Genomic DNA, 26,408 nt, shown 5'->3' with positions numbered 1-26,408 from the left:
CTATGTGGGTTAGAAAAAAACCTAAAACAGTGCTATTGAATGATCTGCTGAAACAGTAGGAAATCATTCAACACGTACCTCATTCTAGCTCTCCTTTATCAGTTCATGGCAACAGGGCCCATTCTGTAGGACAGCTTCTTGGGCCATGATGTGTTTCCTAGTGGTCGCTAACAGTTGCTACACTACAGTGTACAGCACTGCTGTTACTGTAGAGCTCTCACAGCATTACAGTTCTTTCAAGCAAAAAGGCAGACAGTGGACCTGAGAGTCAGTTAAACAAGCAGCTGCTTTGTACTTTCATGTAGAATTTTTTCCCTGAAGAGCTAATAAGAATTGACTGGAGCATTCTCCTCTAGCACGCTGAAAAAGTGGGATTCATCAGTGATTGTATAATCTTGAGGATAAAATTTTTCATTGTGTATGTACACATTCTGTTTTTCTAAATAGGTTTTTACTTTTGCTTTATAGATATGGAATGAAAGAGCATTTAGTAGCAAATATATCAAGGTATGTATTTTTTTTCCATATCTCTGTAAAATAAATGTATTTCTGAAGCTTGTTGTTGTTACCATATATAAACAATTAACATATCTGAATTTGCCTGGAGTAGGCATCTTAATAGATTACTCCAAGTACTTTGCTTACTGAACTTCTTTGGAATAGTTACATCTGTGTAGTGCTAACAGGATCAGATCTTTACGTTGCATGTGTGTCTGAGACCTTTTTTGTTAAACTGCCAGTGTATGCTAAGTAGGTATGGAGCCTTCCTATCTAATGAAAACTCCTGTTGATGCCACTAAGTTCATTCAAATTTGTCTTTGACTTAGAGCCTGTTATGAAGTAAGCTTAAGATCTAGAACTGCTTAAAGTTCCACTCGATAAAATACCCTTACCTTATTGCTGTAAAACTCAAGGTTCTTACATTGTTTGATTACCTTTTCAATGCGTCATGTGCTTTAACTCTGCAGAAATCAACAAATCAACATACCTGCTGTTCTAAAAGACTTAAAGAGCACAGTATTTTGTATATTGAATTTTGAGATACTGCTAACCCCTCACTCTCTGCTTGTCCCCCTGACTGTCCCCCTCTTCCTCCTGCCATCTCTCCCTGCCACCCTCTTCTCCCCCTCCGGCCTGGCTCATTTGTGTTCTGGATAAGGATATTGAAATGGAATCTTAAGTATGTTCAGTTCCTTTCCTGCTGCTTGGAGGTTAAGATGCAAAAACATTACCTCTTCTCAAAGCAAATCAAAGTTAAATTAAACACATGGAATGACTACTGAATCTTTTTTGTAGAACTCTGCAGGAACTGCATCCTGTCTACTTATAGTTAGTCGATTAATTTCTATCAGAAAAACATTTGTTGTGTACAGTGAATGATGTTAGCTACATCACTTGGCAACTTTCATGCTTATTTTGTTCTATAATTAATTTTAGTAGAACAGTACAGGAAATGATGTATAACATTTAAACATGACCCTCCAATAAGACCAAAAAATTTAAGTATCTTTCGTGAGGCTTGCATGTATAAAATTCTGCCCACTTGTGAAAACTGAGAATGCTGTCTTCTAAGGATTCTTTTATTTTTATTTTTATTTTTATTTATTTTTTTTTATTCCTAGTAGGTAGATGAATACCTGTAGAACTGCTTCCTATTGTTTGTGCAGCACTTTGAGGGAGGTCAGGAACCAGTGGCAGAAAACTTAATATTGGCAGTGTACTTGGTACCAAGAGAAACCTTGTCTCCATTTTTGTGGGAGTTTTTTGTTAAGAAATGTTATTGGCCATGTATATTAAACTAATTTACTAGGTCCACTCCCAATATAGTAAATTAGTTTCTAAGGCTCATCTGTTCTTTGATCAAGTTCTATTAACTGCACTTCATTTTACAGTGACTTTAATAGAAGTTATTTTCTAGACTCTCACTTCCTTAGCCTATTAAACCATTAGTTTCTTTTGGACTTGGTCAACAGAAGTTCAGTGCTAAAGCTCTTGAGTGACTTACAAAATCTATCATAATAAAATACAAATATATTTAAGTGTGAGATAACAAGGAATCTTGGCACCTGTGTCAAGGTCTGTTTCTTTGGACATATCCAGTAATAAAACTGTATGTGTAGATGTTGAGATTTTGCTGGTGAATTTACTTAATCTCTGTCAAACTAGTTCAATGGGTATGCCTAAAATCTTAAAATATGCCATTTCAGTGTGCATTTTCCACTAACTATTGCCTAACTTCTTTTTAAGCTAACAAGAGTATTCTCAGTGCTATTTCATTATTAAAAAAACCTCAAAACCCGTAAGTTCTCTTGTGTGACTTCTTTTTGTTTTTTTTTTCTTTCAGCTCAGGCAATGTGGGTTTCAGGGTTCCTACATCCTACTTTTTTTTTTTTTTTTTTTTTTTTTTTTTTTTTTTTTTAAAAAAGTTCATTGATCAGGCTATAGGTTAATGGAGAAATCACTGAGGATACTAATAGTTTCCTAAGGGGTAATCCTAATTGTAGGTAAGTTATGATGACAGGCAGAAGAGGAATTGTGGGGGGGACTTCAAGTACAAATCCCTTGTTACTTGTTTTTGCCTTTATAACATACCTAAAAAACAACTGGAAGCACTTGTTTCTGCCTGGAGTAAGAATGCAAGTAAAATGGAAGATAAGTATATACTTTTGTTTTTGAGCTGTGAGTTTTATTTTTTCACTGATTACATGTTATATTGCTTGGAAAGCCTATGAAACTTGAACACTTTGTAAAAGGAGTTGTTGAAGAGAGAGAGTTCACTGTATCACTAATTGACCTCTTAAGAAATTTTTTTTTTGGCTTTCTGTGCATCTTTTTAGAAATAGAAATACTCTACTTTGCAGCTCAGTCCCATAGAATGCCACTTGGAGGCCTTCTCATCTCTTTACCTTGGCACCCACCTGATGTGGGGTCAATGAATGTGGAGAACAGTTTGTGGAGACGTAACATTCTACTGGTTAGCTTTTCAAATACTGCTGAATTGGGACTAAGCTTTTAGCTTTTAAAGCTAAAATTTTAGTTTAAAAATTGATCCTAAAATCGTCAAAGTATTCTCTGAAGAGTGTCACCCTTCTCCCCAATAAATGCTTTTGGACATATGGCTAGTATATGGCTTTGTATTTAATGTATGTTTCTCTTGCTCTCTGCAGTGTGGCATGGCATCTAGTTTCGAAGCATGATAGCTCTATTTGTAATCAGCTATCTTAGAAAAGGCTTATTTAAGTATATACTGTTATTGCTTGTAATGTCTGATGAATAAATGATATAGATTAGCTGGAGTTCTTGGTTATCTTACTAAACTTTTACTTTTAAGAACAGCTAGTTTGGTTACTTCATCCACTGAGGTTCTAGTAATGTTTCTTATTAAGTAGAAAAAAATGTAAAAGAAATGATGATTTTGTTGCTTATATATTCCTCTTTCAGATTTTAGTCTCCCAGTTATATTTTTCAATACTATCATCTTAAACTAACCCTAAAATTCAAGGAATATTTTTATATAAACATGAATATGGGGCAGGGAGGCATGAGAATCCTTCTGCATACGTGGTTACAGAGTGCATTGAGTGTCTTCAGCTCTGTGTCCTTGATACTTATTTTTTTTACACAGAAGTTCTACAACTTCTAGTTAAAGTTTGTTCTGCTGAACTGTCTCTAAAGTTAGGTAGTTTTTCTGATGTCTAACCTAGTCTTGCTATATGGGCTCTGGATATTTATTTTTTTCCTGATCCTGGGTGCTTCAGAGAACTAACTATCTCCTCCTTTCTATGATCACTCAGGTGTTTGAATGTTGTTGTCATATCTTCTCTCAATCCACTATTCTTAAACAGTACTGATCTTGACATCCTTTCTTTGTAGGTCATATTTTATTAACTTTTATCTCTTATGTGGAACAGTTGCAAAGAATCCAAATCATTCTAGAAATATGCTGCTCAAAAACTAGTACAAGGTTCTGCTGAGGTCTTGACTGGTTAAGGAATCCTTCGTGATTACCTGGTGTATTCTGTATGCTGCACAGTTTATATAACCTACTGCAGTTTACCCTCCTCCTGAGCACTATAGTGCTATTTTCCCTTAGTGAACTAACAGAATCCTCAACCATTTCAGCAGACCTGAAGCAGAGCTTTTGCGTAGTTTACATAGAGGTGAGCTACATCTATTGGAGCATTTCTGTTGTATTAGGTCAAAATTACTTATGAATAAATAACCTCAGGCTATTGTTGTAACTTGTCAAATTCTTCCTTGCTTGGGAGATTATGCAAATTTAAGGGTTGTACTTTCTGTCATGAAGTCTTTAAGAAGAATGGTATATATCATATCTGTGACAATACTTTTTGAATCTTACCATAGAAATCATTCTTTTTTTTTTTTTTTTTTTTTTTTCCCAGTGGATTGATCACTGTCACTTGTCTAACAGTTTTCCTACTTGTGGTACACTGTAAAGTACAGTATTCAGTCTGGGCTTTAGCTATGAAAATAGTGTGGGAAATAGTTTCAAAAACATTGGCTCTGTAGGGATTTAGTTAGTTAACTTTGCGTCTAAAAAACTTTCTTTTCATAAGTGTGGCTTGTCCATCTGTGCATTTTCTCTGATCTCTTTTCTCAATCAAATCAAACTCATGTATAGATTATTTTTTCCCTTCCTTTGAAGGCTATCAATGAACTGCCAAAGTTCTGTCTGTCAGTCAGGTATTTAAAATCTAGTATCTTATCATTTGGGGCTAGAAACAGGAAATCAGCACTTAAATTTAAGAAAAGATATATGATAAATTTTGGGACTAGACATTGAGATCTATCTCTTTGCAATGTTTTATGATGGCAAAATAAACTGGAGTTCTAAAATGTTAAATATGTTTGCCTCTGATCTCTTCTGATAACTAAAGAACTTAGACTTAATACACTGAAAGTTAAATAAGAGAAAATCAGAATAGTTAAAACATCTGTAATGTATTTGTTCTTTAATGTGTGCTAGGTTTGAGAGAGGGAGTTTGGGGGTAGTGTAAAGGTTAAATTGATACAGATTTGCAATATCCATCTAGCATCACTGTGGCTTCTACAGTTATGAAAAAAATGTACTTAATCACAGAATGGTTGAGGTTGGAAGGCAACTCTGGAGATCATCTAGTCCAACCCCCTTGTTCAAGCAGGGTCACCCGGAACATGTTGCACAGGATTGCATCCAGGCAGGGTTTGAATATTTCCAAAGAAGGAGACTCCACAACCTCTCTGGGCAACCTGTTCCATTGCTCTGTCACTCTCACAGTAAAGAAGTCTCTTCCTCATATTCAGGCAGAAGTTCCTGTGGTTCGGTTTGTGCCCATTGTCTCTTGTCCTGTTGCATGGCACTGAAAACAGTCCGGCCCCATCCCCTTGACTCTTAACACCCTTAAGGTGGTTGTAGACATTGGTAAGATCCCCTCTCAGTTTGCTCTTCAGGCTAGATGTGCCCAGCTCTCGCAGCTGTTCCTCACAGGGGAGATGTTCCAGCCCTCTGATCATCTTCGTAGCCCTATGCTGGACTCTCTCCAGTAGCTCCATGTCTCTCTTGTACTGAGGAGCCCAGAACTGGACACAGGACTCGAGATGAGGCCTCCCCAGGGCTGAGTAGAGGGGCAGGATCACTTCCCTGGACCTGCTGGCAACACTCTTCCTAATGCACCCCAGGACACCATTGGCCTTCCTGGCCACAAGGGCACATTGCTGGCTCATGATCAACTTGTCCACTAGGACTCCCAGGAAATATGAGATCATATAGTTGCTTATATCTATTACTGGGGGTGGAGAAACCTCTTTTCTCAAAATTTATCAACAGCTTCTGAAATTTTTTATTTTATTATTACCTTTATTATTACCTTACAAGCAGCTTCATGCTAGGAAGCTTGGAATTACCGGAATCTTACTGTAAATGTTTTTACCATTATGAATTTTTCTTCTAGTAAACTTTTATCATCAATCAAAGACTGCAAGCAGTTATACAGAATTTCATTGTTACTTTTTTTGCTTCATGTTCTTTGGATCTTGGTGCTTATGGCAACCAATGCTTGGACTTTGCTTTGTGTTTCTGTTTGAGTACATGTCAAAATAGATATACTCCCTATTCTCCTTCACATTGTTGGAGGACTGTTTTCTCATATGCTTTTGAGGGGACCAGAGTTAATTTTCACTTCTGATCACTTGTGAAGGTATGTCTACCTCCACACTCCAGTTAGTATCATTATTAGGTTAACTTAATGTGATTGACTTTGAGATAAATCCATTACTTATTTCCGAAGGATGGAGTCAGTATGTTGAGAGTGACTGAATGCAATGTTTGTGTATAAATATGTGGTGTCAGAAATAACCACTACACTAAAGAAAAAGCTGCCTAATCACTTGGATTATCTAAGTGTTGTAGATAACCCTGCCATGTTAAAAATAATACTTAGGTTAATAACTCTATTAGTTGTTGTTATGGCTTTCCTTGAAAAATGGGAATTTTTCTTATCCATTTTGCTCTGAAGACAAATGCTCCCAGTGACTCCTCCTACAGTTCTTAAATTGTTTTCGATCTTGTATTTTTATGTTACCTCATTGACGATGGCTGTAGTTTAAGTGGTATTGTCTGTTGCTAAGGTACTTCGACAGTCTTTGGACAGACTGGGTCTAAGGAACATTGGCATCATCGCTGCGGATGGAGACTGGAACATTTCAAAGGAGATGATAGTTGATCCCTATCTTAATGATGCTGTTCAGGTAGTCGGGTAAGTGTGGGAGAAGAGGGGAGGAATGTGACCCACGTCTTCTTGCTTCATTTTTGTAAACAAGTCCTCATATCCGTTTTTAGAAGCCCTATATTCTTATTTCATATTTTCTACCAATTCAGTTTTGTGATCATCATGTTACAGTGGTGACCGACTCTCTCCTATTTTCCTCTCTTCTTTCAGTTCAGTGCATGTACAAGGTGATCTTAGCAGTCTTCCATCATTTCTTTCAAGTCTTCAGTTAAGAACCCTAAAAGCCAGTTCCTTTCTTAATACTAGCAAATTATAGGAGACTTTTAGCAGATCCCTATGTGCATCTTAAAGCTCTGAAAACCCTTAGAACCGAATTCTTGATCAGAAATCAGTTTTAGTTTCAGATGAACTTGGACTTTCACCTGGGACTTTCCACACTTGCAGAGTTCCCTGTTACTTATCCTTTGTTTGTGGTCATGTTGTAAAGCTAGGAGTTTCCATTTATTGCTTGTATCTGATAACTGATAGCGTTAAAAGCACACACAGAGACTGTGAAATAGAAGTAAAAATGTGCATCCAAATTTGGTGTTTAAGCAGTGCAGCTTGCTTCTCAGTTTCAGTGGCTAAGAGTTGCAGTTCTGGCAAATGACAAGATGATTGTTTGTGCTTTTGTTCCATAATACACTTTCTTACTACCTTTCTTTTGTCAGCTGGCTTGATACTCATTTTGCTGCTCTTGCTTTCTTGCTTACCTCTGCTTTCGCAAAACTATGAAAGCATTTTTAAAAGTAACTATTGCATATTCACAATGGAAATGAACTATACATGTATACATTTTTTCACTTTTGTTATTTTTGCTGTTGTTCATACATCTGTTTGCTTAATCTTACTGTGATAAGAATATATTTGTGACCCTGGGTGTGCCATTTATCCTCATTTAGATGTAAGGGTGTGTTTTATGCTTGTAATTGTTAAAATGAGTGCATGGTGCAAAAGTCATTGTGAGTCAGTTAAGAGGACTTATAAAGAAACAGCTTTCTTGTGCATTGAGGTTATAAATGTAATTACCTGAAAGTGATTGCCCGAAAAATATTAAATATAATGCCAATATGCAGTAATTAATTTCATAAGAAACTTTTTTGTTTATACATCGTTGTATTTATAACTTGCCTAGGGTAGGCAAGACTTGTACCTCAGCAATTTGCAGGAACTGTTTTAGTTATGCTTTCCATACTAACGAACTTGCAGAATGAAAGTAGTGAATGTATATACGCACTGAGGAGCATTCTTGTTCTGAGATTTGCTTAAAAGTGATAAGCTCAGTCCTGCCTACTTTAACATTGTCTTGTATAAGGGGTGTGTGTGTGTGTATTTTAATTCCCAATGCCTGCAGCAGATTATTGCTAATAAAAATGAGAAGGTTGCTGTATATTTAGTTGGCAGTCTTCAAATCTTCAAATCAAAATCCTTATTTTAGTTATAATAGGTTTTAAATGTCTTTTGGGATTTGACTAATGTGATAAAGAAGTATTTATCAGGCATTCGTTATTTATCTTGAGAAAGGCCATTATGGGTATATAATACTTATCTTTGCAAGATGTTGGCGGTTATTTTTAGAAATGAACTTAGAGGTTTTTTTCCACTTGTCAGATTCTAAGTTTAATTTTTTGGGGTTTCATTTGTTCTTGAAAAAGGTGGGAGTTCTAGTAAATTTGTTTCTTCAGTGTCAAGTAACACTATGCAAGTTCTTAACAAGTCTGTTTATTGGACTGCTTTAACATGTGGAATGTTGAATGTGTTCTTCCGTACTGCCTCACAGCAGCAGTCAGTAACAAATGTTGTTACCTGAATAGCATTAAAAGGGAGTGGATGGGTTTATTAAAAAAAAAAAAAAAAGACTTGAATGCTATAAATATCAGCTAACATTTTTCTTTACAGTTTTCCTGAAGGGGATAGCTATTATCATCCAGGATCCTTGAGTAACTCTAGCAGATCTTTTATTTTTTCTTCCTTGCATTCATTTATTATAGGGACCTGTGGAGATACCAGATGTAGTCTAGTTAAGCTGCAGGCCTCGTGACTGCAGTGTCAATAATGAAGTGCATGTGTGGGTGTTGCTTCCCCTTCTCCAGTCATGAAAGTCTATAGTGAGAAGAATATTTCCTGTGCAGTAGCTTTGCTATCTGTTAAGAAATTTGGGTTAGCACACACAGACAGCAAAATGAAAACAACACATTTTAGCCAGTGCTGACTTTAAGGCACCAGTTGCAACACTGAGTTCATGTTGACCTAGAAAAAGATAATAGTGGCTGTGCATATGTCCTTCGTTGCTCAAGTTTAGCAGCTTTCTAAAAAGTACACTGCATCTCTGTGTCTCTTAGGTATCTTTATCTAGTTGCCTGCTAAATCTGCGACTTTGACCCATTTATCTAAATAGTCTGAAAGAAATTCTTGTTCTTTGAAATTCTTGTTTGTACATTGACTCTTCTGTAATCTTCTTGCAAGTTGAACGCTCTTGGTGACATTTTTTGCAGTTTTTATCTTTAATGGAATCTTGAGATTAAGTTTATATTGTTTTATTCAGCAATTATCTAGATAATTGAAATGATCACTTTGGCATCCATCTATAAAGTAGCTGACCTGTCCGTTTCTTGTCATAGAAAGCAGTAAGGTTCATCAGGCATGATTTGCCCTTGGTAAATCCATGCGATTGTTCCAAGTTATTCTGTCATCCTTCATGTGCTTGGAAATGGTTTCTAGGAAAATTAGCTCTATAATCTAACCTTAGTCCCTGGGAAAGTTGACTGGCCTACAGTGTCACAGATTCTCTCTCCTTGAAGACATTGCATGACAATTGCTCATTTTCTAGTTATCAGAAACCTCCTCCGACACTAAATACTTTAGCCTTGGTCTGTATGTTAAATTTGTGAACCAAATACTGCCTTATTCTAATGTAAAATGAACAGGAAAATACAGTGCAAATGTTGTATTAAAGTTGTGTTCAGATGAAGCTGCTAAGGCTATAGGAAGGAAACATTGACATTTCAGACTACATCTGCCCAACAACACAAACTAGTTCAGATTCTAATCTGTGAAAAAGATCTTAAAGTACTGTTTTCTGTAGTTAGCGTTCCCTGTTGGAGAAGATTATATATTATAGAAATATACAGAATATTTGAAGGCATTTGGGCATTTGAAGTTATCTGAATTATGAGTACAGAAGTACAGCGAACTGTTTAGGAGTTTGCTCTTCTGTTCTGTGTGGGCTTCTGGATTTCAAGAAACTGCCTCCTTTAGGCTCACTCCTCTGTGACACTAGATTTGTCTCAGTGATTCTCAAGACCTCCAAGTGTCTCTTGGGAAATGTACACTAATTGCAATTTTGAAATTTGGAATAAAAATGTAGTTGAGTAATAAGATGTGAATATATGTGTCTGAATTTTCCTTTTTTCCTTTGATTGCATTTAGGAGGAACTGGTCTCGTTTGTATTGCTTCATTGTTAAACTGACATAATCAATTAGTTGGGGGAATAGGTGAAATCATCTCATATTCTTAATGTTTGTTTCTTTTTTACAAAGACTACACAGTTAATATTTAGTTGTCCTTGCTTGTAGCTTAACTCTCAGCTTTGTAACATCTAAAATGGCTGATCTACAAATAGACTGTCTTGCATGATATGGGATATGCTTTGCCTTTATTTAACCTTATCTGTAGTTTTGTGTATGCAGGAAAACAAGAAGCAAATATTTTTCATTTTTCCTTCTGCTATGTGCTTTGGGATTTGCCATGGTAAATGAATAACTTGTCCTTTCTGGAAGGGCCTTTGGGCTTGGCAGTCTGTTTGTTATATTTTGTTTGGTGTAACAGTTTTTGCTAGAGTTGAGGGACGGGGTGTGTGGGAGGGGGGGAGCCAAAATATGTTCAGTTAGTGTTGGAGCAGATACTGCCTTCCCCAATAATAAATATTTGAAAAATTTTGAAAAACTTTATTTCTCTCGTCTTTGTTCTTTCCTCTCTTCTTTTAAAGCTGTTAAGATACACATTGGATAAGCATGGTCTGCAGCAGGTGAGGATCATAGCCAGCGATAGACTGTGGGAACCCATTTCCTTTGTCTTGCTGCTTGACTCTGAGCTCCACGGAGTGGTCGATGTGATTGGGTATGGGGTTCTCCTTTTTTTTTTTCTTTCTTGGTGGTTTGTTCTCAGTTTGTTTCTATTTGCTTATTTACAAATAGAAAAGCCAAAACTTTACCTCTCCGTATTTTATCTGCAAGTCTCATGCTATAGTCTTTCTAACTAACCCATGTTAAATCACATAGATTTTTGTCCTAGTGGCAAGTTGGACCCTTTAATCACATGTTCCCCATTATGAGGAAGAATCCTGTTGGCTGTGGTTGCACTTTTGATGAACTTAAAATTTTTTGGACACCCTCGTTTATTTTCAGGGTTGCTTTGGTTCTTATTTGGTATGCAAAATGTGCTTTAACTTTACAGCTTTATGTACAGCCTTGTGTTACTAACTTCCATCGATCTGTAATAACAAATTGCATGATCCAGAAATGAATCGAGACTATGACTTTTTAAGCTAAATTAATGTCAATTCTTAGTTCCTATTTTTGTTGTGATGGGAGAGATGTGCTTGGATGGTAGTATGTAACAAGCTGACTTGTTTTTCTATTTCTCGGTTTCATCATATAATAGTAATTTGCAAAGTAGTAGACTAAATTTGAGGTTGAACATTGATTTGTCTGCTGAATAGAAATGTGAATAAGACTTACCGATTAATTTTTTTTCACAATGGCTCTAAATTATTAGGATCTTTAAACTTCCCTGACACAATCAGATTTTTCAAATGTTACAGTTTCTGCTTCAACCTGAGTTGTCTTTTCCTATTTATTTTTACATATCTGACCCATAGTAGGTATATAAACAAAGTTTTCCCCTCCCAAAATCCATTTTTTAACTTCAAGGACCTCACATATAAGATGCGCAACCCATTCCACCCCCCAAAAACATAAAACCAAAACAACTCCCGCCTGCCGTTTTGTCCCTGGAAAATGTTCTGAAGACAAAGTATCCTAATACTTTCTTGCAAGTGGAGACTCGGATCATACGTAGTTCAACAGATGAAAGCGATTAGAATTTGCATTGACCGTGATGTCTGCAAACTGGGGAGCTGTTGTCATGATCCCATGGCAGTGAGCATGCTTCCTTTCTAATTCTTGGCAGCCACAAGTGTGCGATCTGTAGGTTCCTGAAGCTGGACTGGTTCATGCCATCTCACTGAGCTATAGTTACATAACTCTGTGCATGAAGTGCAAGTTCTAAAGTACGTACTGTGATTCGGCCTTAACAGGGACTTGAGACACTCAGTAGTGGATAGACAGCTGGCATCTGGACATTCAGTCGTGCTCATCTCTCATGATAGCTCATGATAGATATATATATATATATTAACTGTGGAAATGATTTAGCCAAGATTTTACATGACTGTACATAAAATCAGATTTGGACTTGATTTCCTTGTGATCTCTGAAGCCTCTCATCAGAGGATGGATGGGAAATTAAAGCTGGTGCTTTTTTTTTTTTTTGTCTATTTTTGTTCTCTTTTGCGCTGTTTGCATCTAGGCTTCATTGGCAAGACATTGCAATGGCTGGAAATGAGTGCTCTGGAAAGATGCTGTAAAAATATTAATAGATATTTATGCACATGAGAATGACCCTGGTCACCAAAGCCCTTTATAAAGTATTTGCAAAAAGCTTTTCAGAGCTATTGTGGCTTCAACAATTTTGCCTGTGAAATGAAATACAATGAAGTATAAACAAGTATTGCTCTTATTCTGAATACATTTAAATGATAGTGTAGCTCTTAAAAACATTATTTTCCAGGGATGGGCTTTCAAATTCCATAGTTACTTTTTACTTTAGATGTACTGCTTACTTGTAACACAGGGTAAACCAGTTAGTTCAGTTTTGCCTGTTATACAGATAGAGACCAAATTACTCTTACTCTAGCTATTTGAAGAAACAAAAAAACAAAAGTCTTTTTTTCTTCTTCCTGTTGCTAATTGAAAGAAAATAGGAAGTGCTTAGAGAGTGATAGTGACATTAGGAGTAATAGCAACAACTTTAATTTTCACCTAATAAAATGCAGAATGCCATTAGGTGACACCTCAGGCTTTGTGATAGAAGCATCAACATTCTTAACTTGATCTGTTCTAAAGAAAAAATTAGCTGAATGCAAGTGTCACAGAAAACCAGAACTTCTGGAGAAATTTGTCAGAGCTAAATTATGTCTGAGTGAACAACCCAAGAAAAAGATGATACTGTGAAATGGTTGTTTGATGGCATTGTGCTGCCTGTAGCAGTGTGATTTCAAACTTTTGCAAGTTCCTACTATGTCTGTGTGCCTATAAAGAATGATACATAGGAAAGATGGTCATGTCATTTGAAAAATTCAATTTTTGAGAAATGTTGAGAACTAGGCTTTGAGTTTTTTGTATGTTGTGCTCTTCCATGAAGCTTCATTGCCATGATGGTATTCTATATGCTAATCTTTATTTCTGTAACCTTGTCATGGTGCATGAGGGAAAAATAGTGAAAACCCTGCTTTTTCTGTTCTGATTTTTCCCCCTTTCCCCTTTGATCCATTGCTATCATCAAAAGAGAAATTGTACAAAGGATTTATTTTAACTAGCTTATCCTAACTGGGACGCCGAAGGTAATCGTGCCAAGCAGCATTCACAATTCAAAAGCAGAAAAGTTAGATATAGTAGCAAAGTAACGTTAATTTTATCTAGTGTAACTATCAATTACAAAACTTTTGCACTACAGAGAGAACTGTAGAATTCTTTTTTAACATGGAAACTGTAGGAGGCTGTGGAGCTGTACAAAAAAAACCAATCTGATAATTGTTAATATCTTATAAATATTTTGTTAGTACTGTAACTGGAGCTCTGGTGATGAAATACGCTAAGACCTGTTAAAGTGGAAAACAAAAAATGGCTTTAATGTGTATTTATTAGAATACAACATTCAAAATGTCTCTCTTCCCCATGCAGTCCGTCTGCTGACTCCAGGGCCAAAGTGCCAGAGAGACTAAAACAAGGAGAGATCAATGAAAAATACTTTTTTTTTTTTTTTTTTTTTTTTTTTTTTTTTTGTAAATGACAGCGATCTTAAAAACCCAAACATTCATGTTAATAGCTGTTGGTAAATTCTCTGGCACTAAACCTGAGGTTTATAGTTATACATCATGTTTGTTGTAATCGTGTTCATACCATTCTTCTCATTACACTGGCACTTGGTAGAGAAAAGTAACTTTTTTTAATTTTTGTGATACGTATCACTTTCCTCCCTCTTGGAAATAGTCTTCAGTTATAGCATGTGTGGTTCGCTGCTCTTTTGAGAAGAGAATCCAAAATCCCACTACTGCTGTTAAAATATCACTTCTCTAAGGATGATGTATAAACTTTCTTTTCCAGTTCATCTTCCCAGGCAGCAAGCAAGAAGCATAGGTGTTTAAGATTACCCCCTGCTCCCCTCCCCCCAAAACATTAATTGGGATACTCAAGCCCCTCCAAGTGATAGTGGACCATTTATTTCCTGAGAGTGACTTGATGACAGTGACTTCTATGTAGCTATTGTCACGTCGTACAGTTTTAGAGTTCTCTTGACTTTACTCTGTTGCAGATCTAGCTTAAAGTTTCTTTCCCTGTTGAAGGAGCAGAACTTACTGTTTTCCTGACACAACTAATATCCTTTCCTCTGTTGCTTACCTCATTGGCTAATTGTTGAGGCTGTGGAGTAGCATGTGAAGTCTGTAAGAGGACTGTAGTATGATCTAATGTTTTCCTTAAATATGAATTACGTTGAATTCAATAAACCAAAGGCATATTCCGTTTAAAGCTGTACACCTTAATCTGATAGCAAGTGTTTATTTAGTGCATTTAAGTAGGTGTTTTTGAAGCATAAAATCTACACTGATATTAGAACTTTCTTAAAATATTCATTGTGCTTTTAAAAAGTTAGTTTTCATATGGATTAAGAGTTCTGAACTCATTATACATGCGCTACTTTTTTAGGACTAATTTAGTTATTAATGAAAATAAAACCCTGGTTGAAAGAGGTGTCTGAGTGAAAAGCAAGTATGATGTAAATCACATTAATTAACAATATCTTAAATTGCATCTAAGAGAGAAATTATCCATTTCTTAATTGGAGGTGAAGCTGGTTTTTTTGGTTGCAAACCAATGGGACAAAAGGAGAATGTGTTAAGTCTGTGGGCTTTTAAGTGGAACAAAGCTGCAAATGAAGATATACTGAAAGAGTCTATCTGCCTCTAGAACCTCTTTGTTATTGCAACTTTAATCCTTTCTATCACCCCTATTTTTTCCCAATTCTAAAGCACTCAGAGCTTTAGTATCTTTGATGTTGAATTATTTTTCTGATCTGTTTTATACAAACAAGGGAAACATTCATCTTTGTGTAGGAGACCTGAGCTCTCTACACTTTTTATAAATATTCCCCCCTTATTATTACTATTATTATTGCTGTTGTTGTTTTATTTATATATGTGTGTGTATATAAAAATATTTTTTAAACATAATTTGTATTTAGCAGGGATGCTGATTCTTGATAGTTAAAAAGAGCTCCCTGGGATACGGAGTGTAGCAGTACAGATCTATTCCTTCTCTGCTTTGTCTTTGTAGACTACACTTTTCATGCTATTACCAAAGACTTTACTTGATACTGAGGTAGTACTTGCATTTCTAAACAGAAGGCAAAATATACAATAATATGAACAGCAGAAAGAAGGAATGTACTTTAATTCTCTAAAATCTGTTAGCTATCACTAGTAAAGTTATGTGTGAAGGGCTACAAAACTGGAAGATGGCTCAAGGTCCAATTTGAGGGTCAAAACGAACCTTTAACCTAGAAAAACTGGTATTCCTTGTGTCCTTGGCTCACAAATTCATAAACTTGTCAAATTTCAGGCTAATAGTAAAAGAAACTTTTATGCTTTCATTTCCTGTGCTGATGGTTTTGATTTTATTGTATGTATTTCGCCTTAACAGTGTGTTCCTCAGGTGTGTTATCTGACGGGAAAATCATGACCCTGTTCTCTGCAAATTATTTGAGAGATTTTATTTTATTCAAGCTAGTTTGGCACAGTGCATTGGTGCTGTAGCTGGTATGAGAATGCAGATTCTTCAAATGAAGACTACTGATCCCACTTAAGTCTTGCAAAGAAAATGAGCCTTTATTTCTTTCTCACTTATTTTTGGTTTATTACTCCTTTTAAACTTTTATTTAGTCCAACTAGCTTGCCTTGTTTGAAAAATCAGTTTATTAAAAAGGTGTACAAGTTTAGATGATGCCTAGGGCATTCATGCAGTTAAAGTTTTAGAAGAATACCTCATACTATATCTTTCTGTTGATTTATAATTATTTTCAGATTTGTTTAGTGAAAAGTATAGCATGATTTTCTTTGACACAAAGTTATGAAAGTATTTGAGCTAAATTTCAGGATGAAGCTTTGCCTTAGAAAGCCGTGGGACCTGCATGGTGTATTTAAAGCTAGGTTTACTTGTGCACTGGCATGCATTAGGAGGAATAATCTTGTACTGGTACAAATGAGAAGTTACACATTATAGATCTCTCTGTTACTAATTTCTTTGATTCCATTGCTATTATTTCACAGCAATAGTTTATTTTTCATTTTTGGATTGGAGGAGGGGAGTCAGTTTGCTGTTTGCACTTTAGGCTTTGATTTTTTTTCTTTTGTGATAAGTGCTCTTTCTTTCAAAAAATATTGAACAGGGCTCACTATCCTGGAACAAAAACAGTGCCAAATGCCATATTAACTCAGAAGAAACTGTGGTCTTCAGAAGATTATAGTACTTTCAATGATGAAATAGGTGCAGGCTGTTGGGCTCGGATCCTGAACCAAAACTACGTGAATGGAAACATGACCTCGTAAGTGTTGTGTGCTGTTGCTTGCTTTCACATCTTTTTTCGCAGGAGTTATCTAAAGTAATATACCATGCATACATCTGCTATGGTAAGAGAAAAGATAAAGTGAAGCTGTCTCACCCATCAGTCTGATTGGAAATGTAGTAAGGTATCAAGCCCAGTGGCCTTTGCTCTTTGGAGAAAGAAATCCCGCAAGTTTTAGTGTGTTCTTGAGTTACTGTTCCCCAGGTTTCCATTGGCTTATGCAACTGAGTGCAGTTGTCTTTAAGAATCTGATGATATTTATTAAAAAGAAAACACTTGTAAGAAGAAAACTAAAATATGAAAAACACTGGAGTAAAATAACTTTAAAGGTAATCTATGTATGTGATTCTTAGTCTTTGTCAATTTATTGTTTTCAGTTAAAAGTAGTAGATAAGAATGTCATCTACTTTTTTTTTTCCCCACACAACTTCTGAGGATCCAGTCTGAACTCTACTATAATTTTTTGGTGATTTTTTTTTTCTCTTGAACATTTTCTTGCCAAATTGAAATCTTTAAGAAAGCTGTTCTATTTATTGGGAAATTACATAACTTGCCATTTTGGAAATGAAGTATGTTTTCTATTGTATTCTAGTGAAACAACTGCTAATTTTAAAAAGTCTGATTAAAGAAAATGTAAGCATCAGGATATAAGCAAAATAATTTCAAAGTTTTATACTATACGTAATTTCATTTTGGAACTATGAAGAGAAATATCATTCTCTGAAATGCTTGAAACAGAGCACAACATATAGATACCAGTAAAATGATATTTACTGAAATCAACTGGTGTCTATGAGTCCTGTCTCTCCTTTTGAATGCTGACACTTTCTAACATAAATATTTCCTAGTTAAATTCCTAACCAGTCATATATTTCTTTTGGCTCTCGTATGCTTAAATGTCTTGTTTAAAGTCTTCCTTTTTTGTTTCATTTTTACAAGCCTTTTGTAATTATATGAACCCCATTAAATAAACCCCATTAAATAGTTCAACAGCCAGACCTATGTAATTTATAAATTATTGTAGAATAGTTTCAAATCCAGATATCCAATGAAGTTATTTTAGCGTCTATACTGAAAACGTGCTTTGGCTGATAAAAGAAGGCTTATCTTTCTGCTAAATTCACTTCTCCTGAGTCTGAGTTCCCTTCATTCCTTCCCTGTGAGGCTGGACCTTTAATGAATTTTAATGTGAGCAATTTGTCAAGTTTATATCTCAGAGCTATGTGTGTTTTTTTTTTTTTTTTTTTTTTTTTGGGGGGGGGGGGGGAAGTTTCTGGATCCTTTCTGAAATCCATGTAAAATGTGATATGCCTATGGCAATGACTTTAGAAAATGGACCTTTGTATTCATCAGTTCACAACAGGAGAATAATATAGCAGCTTTATTAACTACTTTGTTAAGCTGTATTTGCAAATTTATCGATGCACAGATCTCGTTTCAAGTCCTAACTACCATTTTTTTTCAAAGACCAAATCAAAACACCCAAAATAATTAACTTGTTACTGTACTGGCAGTTTTGTAAAATGATAGCAATTGCTAGAAGCTGGCCAGCTGAAGTTGTTAGCTCTTCTTAATGTATGTGTGTAAAGGAAGGATTATACTTTTTACTGTTTCAAAAAAAAAAAAAAAAAGATCTGATGAAGAAAATGTAACCCTCAGTGCAAATTTCCTTTAATGTCCTAATGTTAGTAGCTTGCTACAGTGACGCACAGAGAGAATATCAGTTTTGTAAGCAGTTCCCAATGCTGCAAGTTTATCTTGCTTCGTTTTCCCCTCCTGTGGTTTTGTCCTGTAATGGGAAAGATTTTTGCCCTAAACTACTTTTCAATCTATGCTAGAGAAAATAGTTTTACTGCAGTTTTTGCTTTCTGGAACTTATAGAAATTTTTTAATTTGAAATCCTTGGTGAAAGAAAGAGGTGGAGAAGCGAGAAGAGATGTAAATCTTTGTACCAAATTAATCTAATACTACCCACATGAATGAAGCAAAAAACCCTATTTTTCTTACAGAACCATTGCATGGAATTTAGTGGCTAGTTATTATGAAGAGTTGCCCTTTGGTCGATGTGGACTGATGACAGCCCAAGAACCATGGAGTGGCCACTACAGAGTAGAAGCACCTATCTGGATTACAGGTAAAAAGTTTGCAAATATATATTGCTTAAGTGACCTAAAACAGAGCATAACTGTATCATCTAAGCCCTTTATTTAATGCTTTTTAATGTGCATTAATTTTTGTACCAAACTAAAGTAGCTCTATGCAACTGTTTTATGAAAAATATTGCTCGCTTTAATGGAAAGGAGGAAGGTCAGTAGCAGGAGAAATCTAAATATTTGACCTTGGGATGTGTGCACAAATGAACTCACTGCTGCCTTTTTATAGCTGTCACTATTAAAGCATTTTGATCTGAAATGCCACCAAAGGTTAGCGTGCTTTGCCTGATTATGTTTTTTCTTTTTTTTTTTCCCTTCGCTAAGTTAGACATTTGGTATTCCTCCATTTGAGGAAACTAGAACAAAGCACTTCTGTGTTCTTCTGAGGCTGCCTGTATAAGCCAGCATTTTCTAGTACCTGAGGGAAGAGGAATAGTTCTACACAGTATCTATGATCATTTGCCTTCAGTGGTAATTTTGTAGTCCTTCTGTAAACTTTCTCTATGCCACAGTTCAGTAGGGCAAGTGGCATAAGCAATGCTATCAAGAAGAATCAAGGCAAATGTCATAAATTTTATTTGTATGTTAGTTACATGCCTATGTAAAAACATATATATTAAGACAGGAGAAGGGAAAAAAAAAAAAGCCATACTTTTCAGTAGAGAGACTGAAGAGTTCGTGCTTCCATGTTGCTCAGAATTTCTTGATCTATGTGATATCCCTGTTTGCTACTACCTCTTAACATGCTGAAAACTCTACCCCATTTAATTATTCCTCATGTAGATGCCCTTCTATACTTCCTGTAGCTCAACTGTTTTCTTTGTAAAAATGGAGGAGTGTGCATGAGAGACAAACTGATAAATACTCATATTGCAGCTATGTATTTGATTTATACAATAGCATAATAACTTTTTTGTTCACATCTAAGTACTCGCTAACATTTTTTAACTGCCTTGTCTGCCACTGAGCTGATATTTTTAATTCTGCCTAAATATAATTCTGTAATCCTTCTTCTTGTACAGGTGGAATTTGTTTTGGAAATTTCATTACTTTCTTCCCAAAGTTAAAAGTTGGCGTGCGTGTGTGAGAGAGAACTTTAGTTTAGACTATAAATGGTAGTTGTCTTTTAATCAACACTTGGGTAACGCAGGCAGTTCTGCCTGAATATGAGGAGGAATTTCTTCACTGTGAGGGTAACAGAGCACTGGAACAGGTTGCCCAGAGAGGTTGTGGAGTCTCCTTCTCTGGAGATATTCAAAACCTGCCTAGATGCAACCCTGCCTAACATGCTCTAGGTGACCCTAGTTGAGTGGCGGTTGGGGGGGAACTAGATGATCTCCAGAGGTCCCTTCCAACCTCAACCATTCTGTTTTATTTTTATTTTTATTTTTATTTATTTTTTTTATTTCAGCACACACAACCCAATTTACTCAACCAGGCTGGTCGTACTTACAAGTGGATGGACACTTAGAAGGAGGTGGCAGCTTTGTAGCTCTGACCGATGGCCTGGGAAACCTTACGATTATCATTGAAACTATGGTAATGTGCTTCAGCAACTCCAACAAACTAGAAAAGATAAAGGAAGGTTTTGTTATGAATAACTTCTTGGATTTACATGGTTCAATACATGTGACTATGTTCTATGATATTCGTAGTTTTGTTAGTGAGACCACTAGATGTCCTTTTTTTCAATCTAAACTTTGAATAGGCAGCTATCAAAATGTTCCTGGTGGTCACTGTATATGTCATCTTTTTACCACAAATTAGCCCTACTTTCATGACTTTTCAGTAGGGAATTAAATCATATTCTGTTTTAAACAACATCCCAAATAAAATTATTAAATTAGTGGAATGGTAACTCTCATTAAGATAGCAGTGAAATAGACGGTTGAAAACTGATCCTATCTTGCTTTTTTTTTTACTTACATTTATGCTGTATGATATACATATATACATATATATATATACATATATATTTGTCAGCATTAGTATCTGATGAATTCCAGAAATGAAATGTATATTTATTCTGTTACTTTGTTTTTTCTTCCAGAGTCGTAATCACTCTCAGTGTATCAGGCCTCCACTGCCTCATTTCAATGTGTCACCTCAGAGAGCAACTTTCTACCTCACAGGGTCTTTTGTAAGTAGATATTGAATATATCTGATCACTAGCATAAAGTGAGTGACTATCTATAGGCTGTTATATTTCTGGCAAGTTTAAAGCATTCTACTTTTGCTTTTACCATGAGACGTAATATTATAACTGAATTTTTAGAAGTATTATTTTACACTTTAATCATCTGTGTGCAGAGGAAAAATATTCCCTAGAATAGAGATGCATGTGGATTTGTTTTTCCTTTGGGATTTATTTCAAGGCTGGTTGTTCTGACATGCTAACGTAGTTTGACAGGCTAGCATGGCCATGACTTTACTAGTTGCCATCAGCTCCTTTCCAGGGGAGTAGCTGCAATTGTTTGTACATAATAAGTTATATTGTTCCATTCCTCAGAGAGAGATTCTGAGAATTTCCTGGGTTTCGTTGTCTCACTAAACTGAATTGCTCTCTGAATTGTGAACAATGCTCTGATAGCATATACTTGAGTATGTTTTGTTAGTAGCTGTTTTGGGTAATTGCTGCTCAGAAGCTGAAAGTGTTTAAATATTTGGAGTCTGATTTCTAGTGACATAAGTTTTCCTTCATTAGGAGGAGATATTTTGAACAGCACACTGAAGTGATAAAATGGTTTGCTTGGGAAAAGTATCTGAGTGATAAGTTTGGGAGAAGGATCAAACGGTTTATCCAAATCAAACTTTAGATGACCTTGTTCACCGTTCTTCTGGATAATTAAAAAAATATCAGGGATTGTGTATGATTAAAATCAGTAACCAGTGTAGTTGATATGCTGTGGTATCACAGGAATTTGGAGATCTATAGGCAACATAGGCTGTTCAAAAATGAACATCAAAGAACCTAGAACTAAATTTGTTGTCTCATTAAAGCAAAATTAGCATGAGACTGTCTCAGCCTGGTTGCTAGTAGGCTGAGGGTTTGCATCAAGGGGATGCTGTCATTGATTAATAGAAAAAGTAAAGGTGTTTGATTGCATTGTGTTCCATCTTCATAAGCGGTATTATTGCATGTTGGGACAAAGACTTATACATCATCTGCAAAAAGTTAATCTGTATGTAATGGCTGGCTGAAATGGAGTGGTGGCTTCTCGTGAGATCAGTAGATCTATCAAAAGGTAGACACCCTTAAGGGATGGATATTTCTAAAGGCAAATATTAAAGGACTTAATACTTTTTAAATGTTTTATTGCAGTATATGGTGAAGACCCTTCAAGTGTGGCATTCTAGGCTTGGTTTTGAATCTGCACACTCTACTTTTTTCCAGCAAGTCCATCCTATAAAGGTAAACCATCCATTTTAATACTCTATGGTAATTTTGCTTTTAAGAATTGATAGTAGAAGAGTTATTTTTTCTTTAATTTAGAATATAGGATTACAGAGTAAAAAGTAGTATTCCTTATAGCAGAATAATCAAAAGTGACTTGTATTGGGCCTATCTGAGTGTGCCTTCAGAGGGAAACTTCATGGTGTTCTGTGTGTATTCATGCTATCCATAAATGCTGGTGATGTTAATTGTGCAGTGCTGATGCATCACTGCTTTTTAACAGGTATGTGGTTTGAGAGTAATTATTTGGTTCAAATGTGTTAGTATGATCTTTTCTCATTTCCTGCCCCACCTTATTGTATTCTCAGCCTGTGCATTAGCAATATAATAAAATGTATGATAGACCCAAGTATTATTTGTCAAGTTTAACCTTATTTACACTCACCTGCTAGGTGTTAGTTTTAGTCTGAATTAGCATTGGAGTTCATGCTACAGGAGGATTTGCAAGATCATAATCATAGTATTTTTCTGGCCTGGAGGCCTGATTAACCTTCCAGCCTTCTAGCCTCTCTGCATATGTTCTTTCCCAAACCTTTTGGGACCTGCATGTTCTCTGGATGCATTTAGAAAAAAATATTCTGGAGTAAAGAACCTCTGAAATTATATCTGTGCCACCCCAAAGTAGTGAGAATACAGATTTCCTCTCAAACTTGATGAAAATGCACTTTTTCAAATTATTCACTAATGACTTTGATAAAATGGCCCTTTTTAAAAGCAAGGAATGTTCTGTCTTGCATGTGACTTTACTTAAACCCTGCCCATAAATGAGTATTCCTAGAAGTCTGTCTGTAATTTCAAGTATTTCCTCTTCTTTTGCAAGAACTCCTAGTCTTTCACGCTTTAACTGCATAATTAAAGCTTGTCTCATTTGCCCTATTTGATTATAACTTTACTGGCCGTATGCAAGCTTATGTGGAAAAAGAGGCTGGGGGAATAGTTTTGAATATAGCTTGAAAGAATTAAACACTGAGGCAAGAAGATAGGATTTTTACCTTAAATTAGGACTTAAAAGGATCTCTCCTAACTCAAACTTGGATATGTTGTTATTTAGTAGTGTTTGGGTTTGTTTGTGCTTTTTTTTTTTTTTTTTTTTTTTTTTTTTTTTTTTCCTCCCTCTAACTTGGGCTTTCTTTAATTCCAGGTCTGGAAGGGAAGTTTTTCTTTAGATCTAAATGTGGATGAAGTCTACACTTTAACCACGCTCAAGACAGGGCAAAAATGTATTTGTCCAGACCCTCCACCATCTCAGCCTTTTCCTTCTAATTACAAAGATGATTTTGATATTCGTAAGTCTGAATTTTCTGGTCTAGAAACTTAATTTACTTAATTTACACACAGATATAGTCACCAGATAGAAAGACTGTAACAATTGTTGTATTTGAGTCATCTATGTGTGCTTATGAGATGTAAAGTAATCTGCCTATGTATTTTATTTTTGCTTATTTATACCTGCTTCTCTGACTGCTTACGCCTGCATACTTCACTTGCAAGAAGGCGTATTTAATACTGTGTTTTAACTGGGTGGCCACCAGCAGTTTTAAAATTCTTGATATAAATGATACAGCTCATAACTGTATTTTTTTGGAAGTAAGAAAGGGAAGATTTTTTTTTTTGATGTAAAAACTGGGACCTGCTTAAACAAAACAAAAAGAAAAATCCCAAACCCAACAAAACCTTCCAATCCCCAAGCTTAGATCAGTTTTGGAGTCTGTGCTTTGACAGAGTCAGGGGTGTGGAGAATATCTTCAGAGGAACTCTTTGAAAGCAAAAGTAGCCTAAAGAAAAATATTGTTTTGATGTTAATATGTATTTTGTTCTCTAAACAGGTAATCCACCTTTCAGTGAAGCTCCAAATTTTGCAGATCAGACAGGGGTATTTGAGTACTTCATAAACACTTCTGATCCAGGAGATCATGTGTTCACCCTCCGTCAGGTGGTGGTTCAGCGACCCATCACTTGGTCTTCTGATGCAGACCAAACCATCAGTATCATAGGAAATTTTAAGTGGTATGTAAACACTATTTTTTGGTGATATCTAGGAAGATGTCTTCCTTACTCGTCTGGGTTATAGTTGGTTCATCTGTCGCCAGCCTCATCTCTCTTGAACAGATGGTTTATGCATTCAAACCATCTGTAGACACGTAAGTGATGACCTCTGGAAGTCTCCTTCAGTCATCAAGCCCAACTTGAGAGAGGGCTGTTGCCAGTGCAATTGGATCATATCAACTGTGTCTTTGTCTAGATGAACCTTCAACACCTCTAAAGATGGAGATTCTACCATGTCTCTTGGTAACCTTTTCCTGTGCTGCAGTGTTTTCCTATTGGAAATTTTTTTCTCATATCCTGCTGGACATTATTTGTTCAAGCTGTCTGAGAATGGTGTATACAGGGCGGCTTATTAGAAAGACCAAGTCAAAGTAGTAACTGGAGTAGAATCATGATTTGAAGTGTGCACTGAGTTTTAGTGTGTTTTTTTAAATGGGACAAAAGATTGCTTCAGTTTAAATTACTTTAAATTGATCTTGCTTGTCCATGTAAAGCTTGATTTGTTAGTGATTTGATCAATCTTGTATCAATGAAATAATGTAGGAGTTAATTCAGTTATATTTGTTGTAGACTGCCATCTTCTGAGCAATCCCTGGAACTGTGTGGATTTGATTAACCTACTACAGAGAACAGTTTTATTTCTGTGTAAATGTAACTGAGCTTTACTGGTCAGGTGTAATGACTAATTCTTTCTTGGAGCTCTGATGGTGGTAATTTGGGATCAAATAGCACATTCCAGCATAATTTTACTAGTATTAAAATGGTAAAGAGCCTGTTAAATATTTAGGTTTAATAGTAGTAAATAATGGTAAACTTTAAGGCTTTATTTCTTTGATTTGTAAAAGTCTAGCCTAAATTCTTTTGATACTCTCACATAACCATTCTGTCCATTTTTTTTTCATTCTGACTAGATCATTAATCCCCCAAACATTTCTTCAGAGCAAGCTTCACCTATCTATTTTCAGGCCTGACCAAATGATCATTTTGCCCTGAAGCCTGGACGTATGCCACCATCTTCTAGTTGGAAGTTGTTTTTCAGTTAGCTGATGTTTTCTTCTACAGTTCTGTTAGTCAGTCTTATATTCTTCCTTAATCAACTTCCCCTTTGTGAGTAGATCACATTCAATGATCCCTAAAACTCTTTGTAGTCTATGTTCTTAGACTCTTGCACTGAAATGCCCCAGAGTTCCTATTATTTCATTTTCCTTTCCTTCTGAGCTTTCATCCTGTGCTCATAACAAAGCTTTTTTTGAATCTTCAGCTGGTTGTTTCAGTTACATCTATGTACTCCTATATAGATGTTATACACCTGTAACTTTTCCTAACTGCAATCTTCAATTCTATACCCTTTGATATGTTTGCTTCATCCCAGGTTAAGGCTCTTCTTGATCTGGGTTGATATTTTCCAGTTTTATTGTGTTCTATTGCACTGTTGAACTAATCTTTCACTGGATTTATTTATAGGGTGAGGATTGTGACTTAAGTCATTAATAGCAATTTACCATGACTTAAGTTCAGGATTATTTAATTCTCTTTGGTTTGGATTTTAGTCTTGTGTTGTGAAAGCTCTGCACTTTTTCTCCTGCATTTGTTAATGTTTTGCTCTCATGGTTGACCTGAATCTGTAGATAGATTGTATCTGTGTTAACACCATTTTATTGCAAGTCACTTCAGACTTGGGATTTTTTTTTTCCTTTAGTTTGTACATTAATAAGATAAATGAATACTTTTTTATTGTAAGGGATCTGTACTTCAAGGAAAAGAAAAACGATGCAAATTTTCTAGATGCCATTTGATTGTTCTGAGATCCCTTTGCTTGGTGATATATTTTTTTTTATCTTCCTCTTCAGTTATCATTTTGTGCACAACTTGGTGCTTTACAGTTGTGCTCATGTATTGCTGTTGCACAGTAAAATCAAATGACTTTAACTTAGTTTAACTACTTGTCAATTTGTTTAATACTGTTCAATAATTTATTTGGGCGAAGGATCTGAATTGCTTAAGATTTGACCTGTATTAAAAACCCT

At 35.7% G+C, this 26,408-nt stretch overlaps 1 protein-coding gene across 4 annotated transcripts in view; it reads left to right on the top strand.

Moving 5' to 3' along the window:
• GALC (galactosylceramidase) overlaps window positions 1-26,408 on the top strand; it is a 48,394-nt gene that overhangs the window by 9,884 nt on the left and 12,102 nt on the right. For 3 of the 4 annotated variants that reach the window (XM_062577528.1, XM_062577525.1, XM_062577527.1), the window contains exons 6-14: window positions 469-507; window positions 10,757-10,887; window positions 16,552-16,707; window positions 18,738-18,862; window positions 20,293-20,420; window positions 20,932-21,021; window positions 22,204-22,293; window positions 23,477-23,621; window positions 24,162-24,342. In XM_062577528.1, the coding sequence (XP_062433512.1) occupies window positions 469-507; window positions 10,757-10,887; window positions 16,552-16,707; window positions 18,738-18,862; window positions 20,293-20,420; window positions 20,932-21,021; window positions 22,204-22,293; window positions 23,477-23,621; window positions 24,162-24,342 (1,085 nt within the window). Of the gene's footprint in view, window positions 1-468; window positions 508-6,627; window positions 6,756-10,756; window positions 10,888-16,551; window positions 16,708-18,737; window positions 18,863-20,292; window positions 20,421-20,931; window positions 21,022-22,203; window positions 22,294-23,476; window positions 23,622-24,161; window positions 24,343-26,408 lie in introns of all 4 variants that reach the window. The other variant, XM_062577526.1, reaches the window with a different exon arrangement.

The sequence above is a fragment of the Rhea pennata genome, chromosome 5 (assembly GCF_028389875.1).
Source record: "Rhea pennata isolate bPtePen1 chromosome 5, bPtePen1.pri, whole genome shotgun sequence".
Lineage (NCBI taxonomy): Eukaryota > Metazoa > Chordata > Aves > Rheiformes > Rheidae > Rhea > Rhea pennata.
This window is presented reverse-complemented; position numbering and strand designations above follow the sequence as displayed.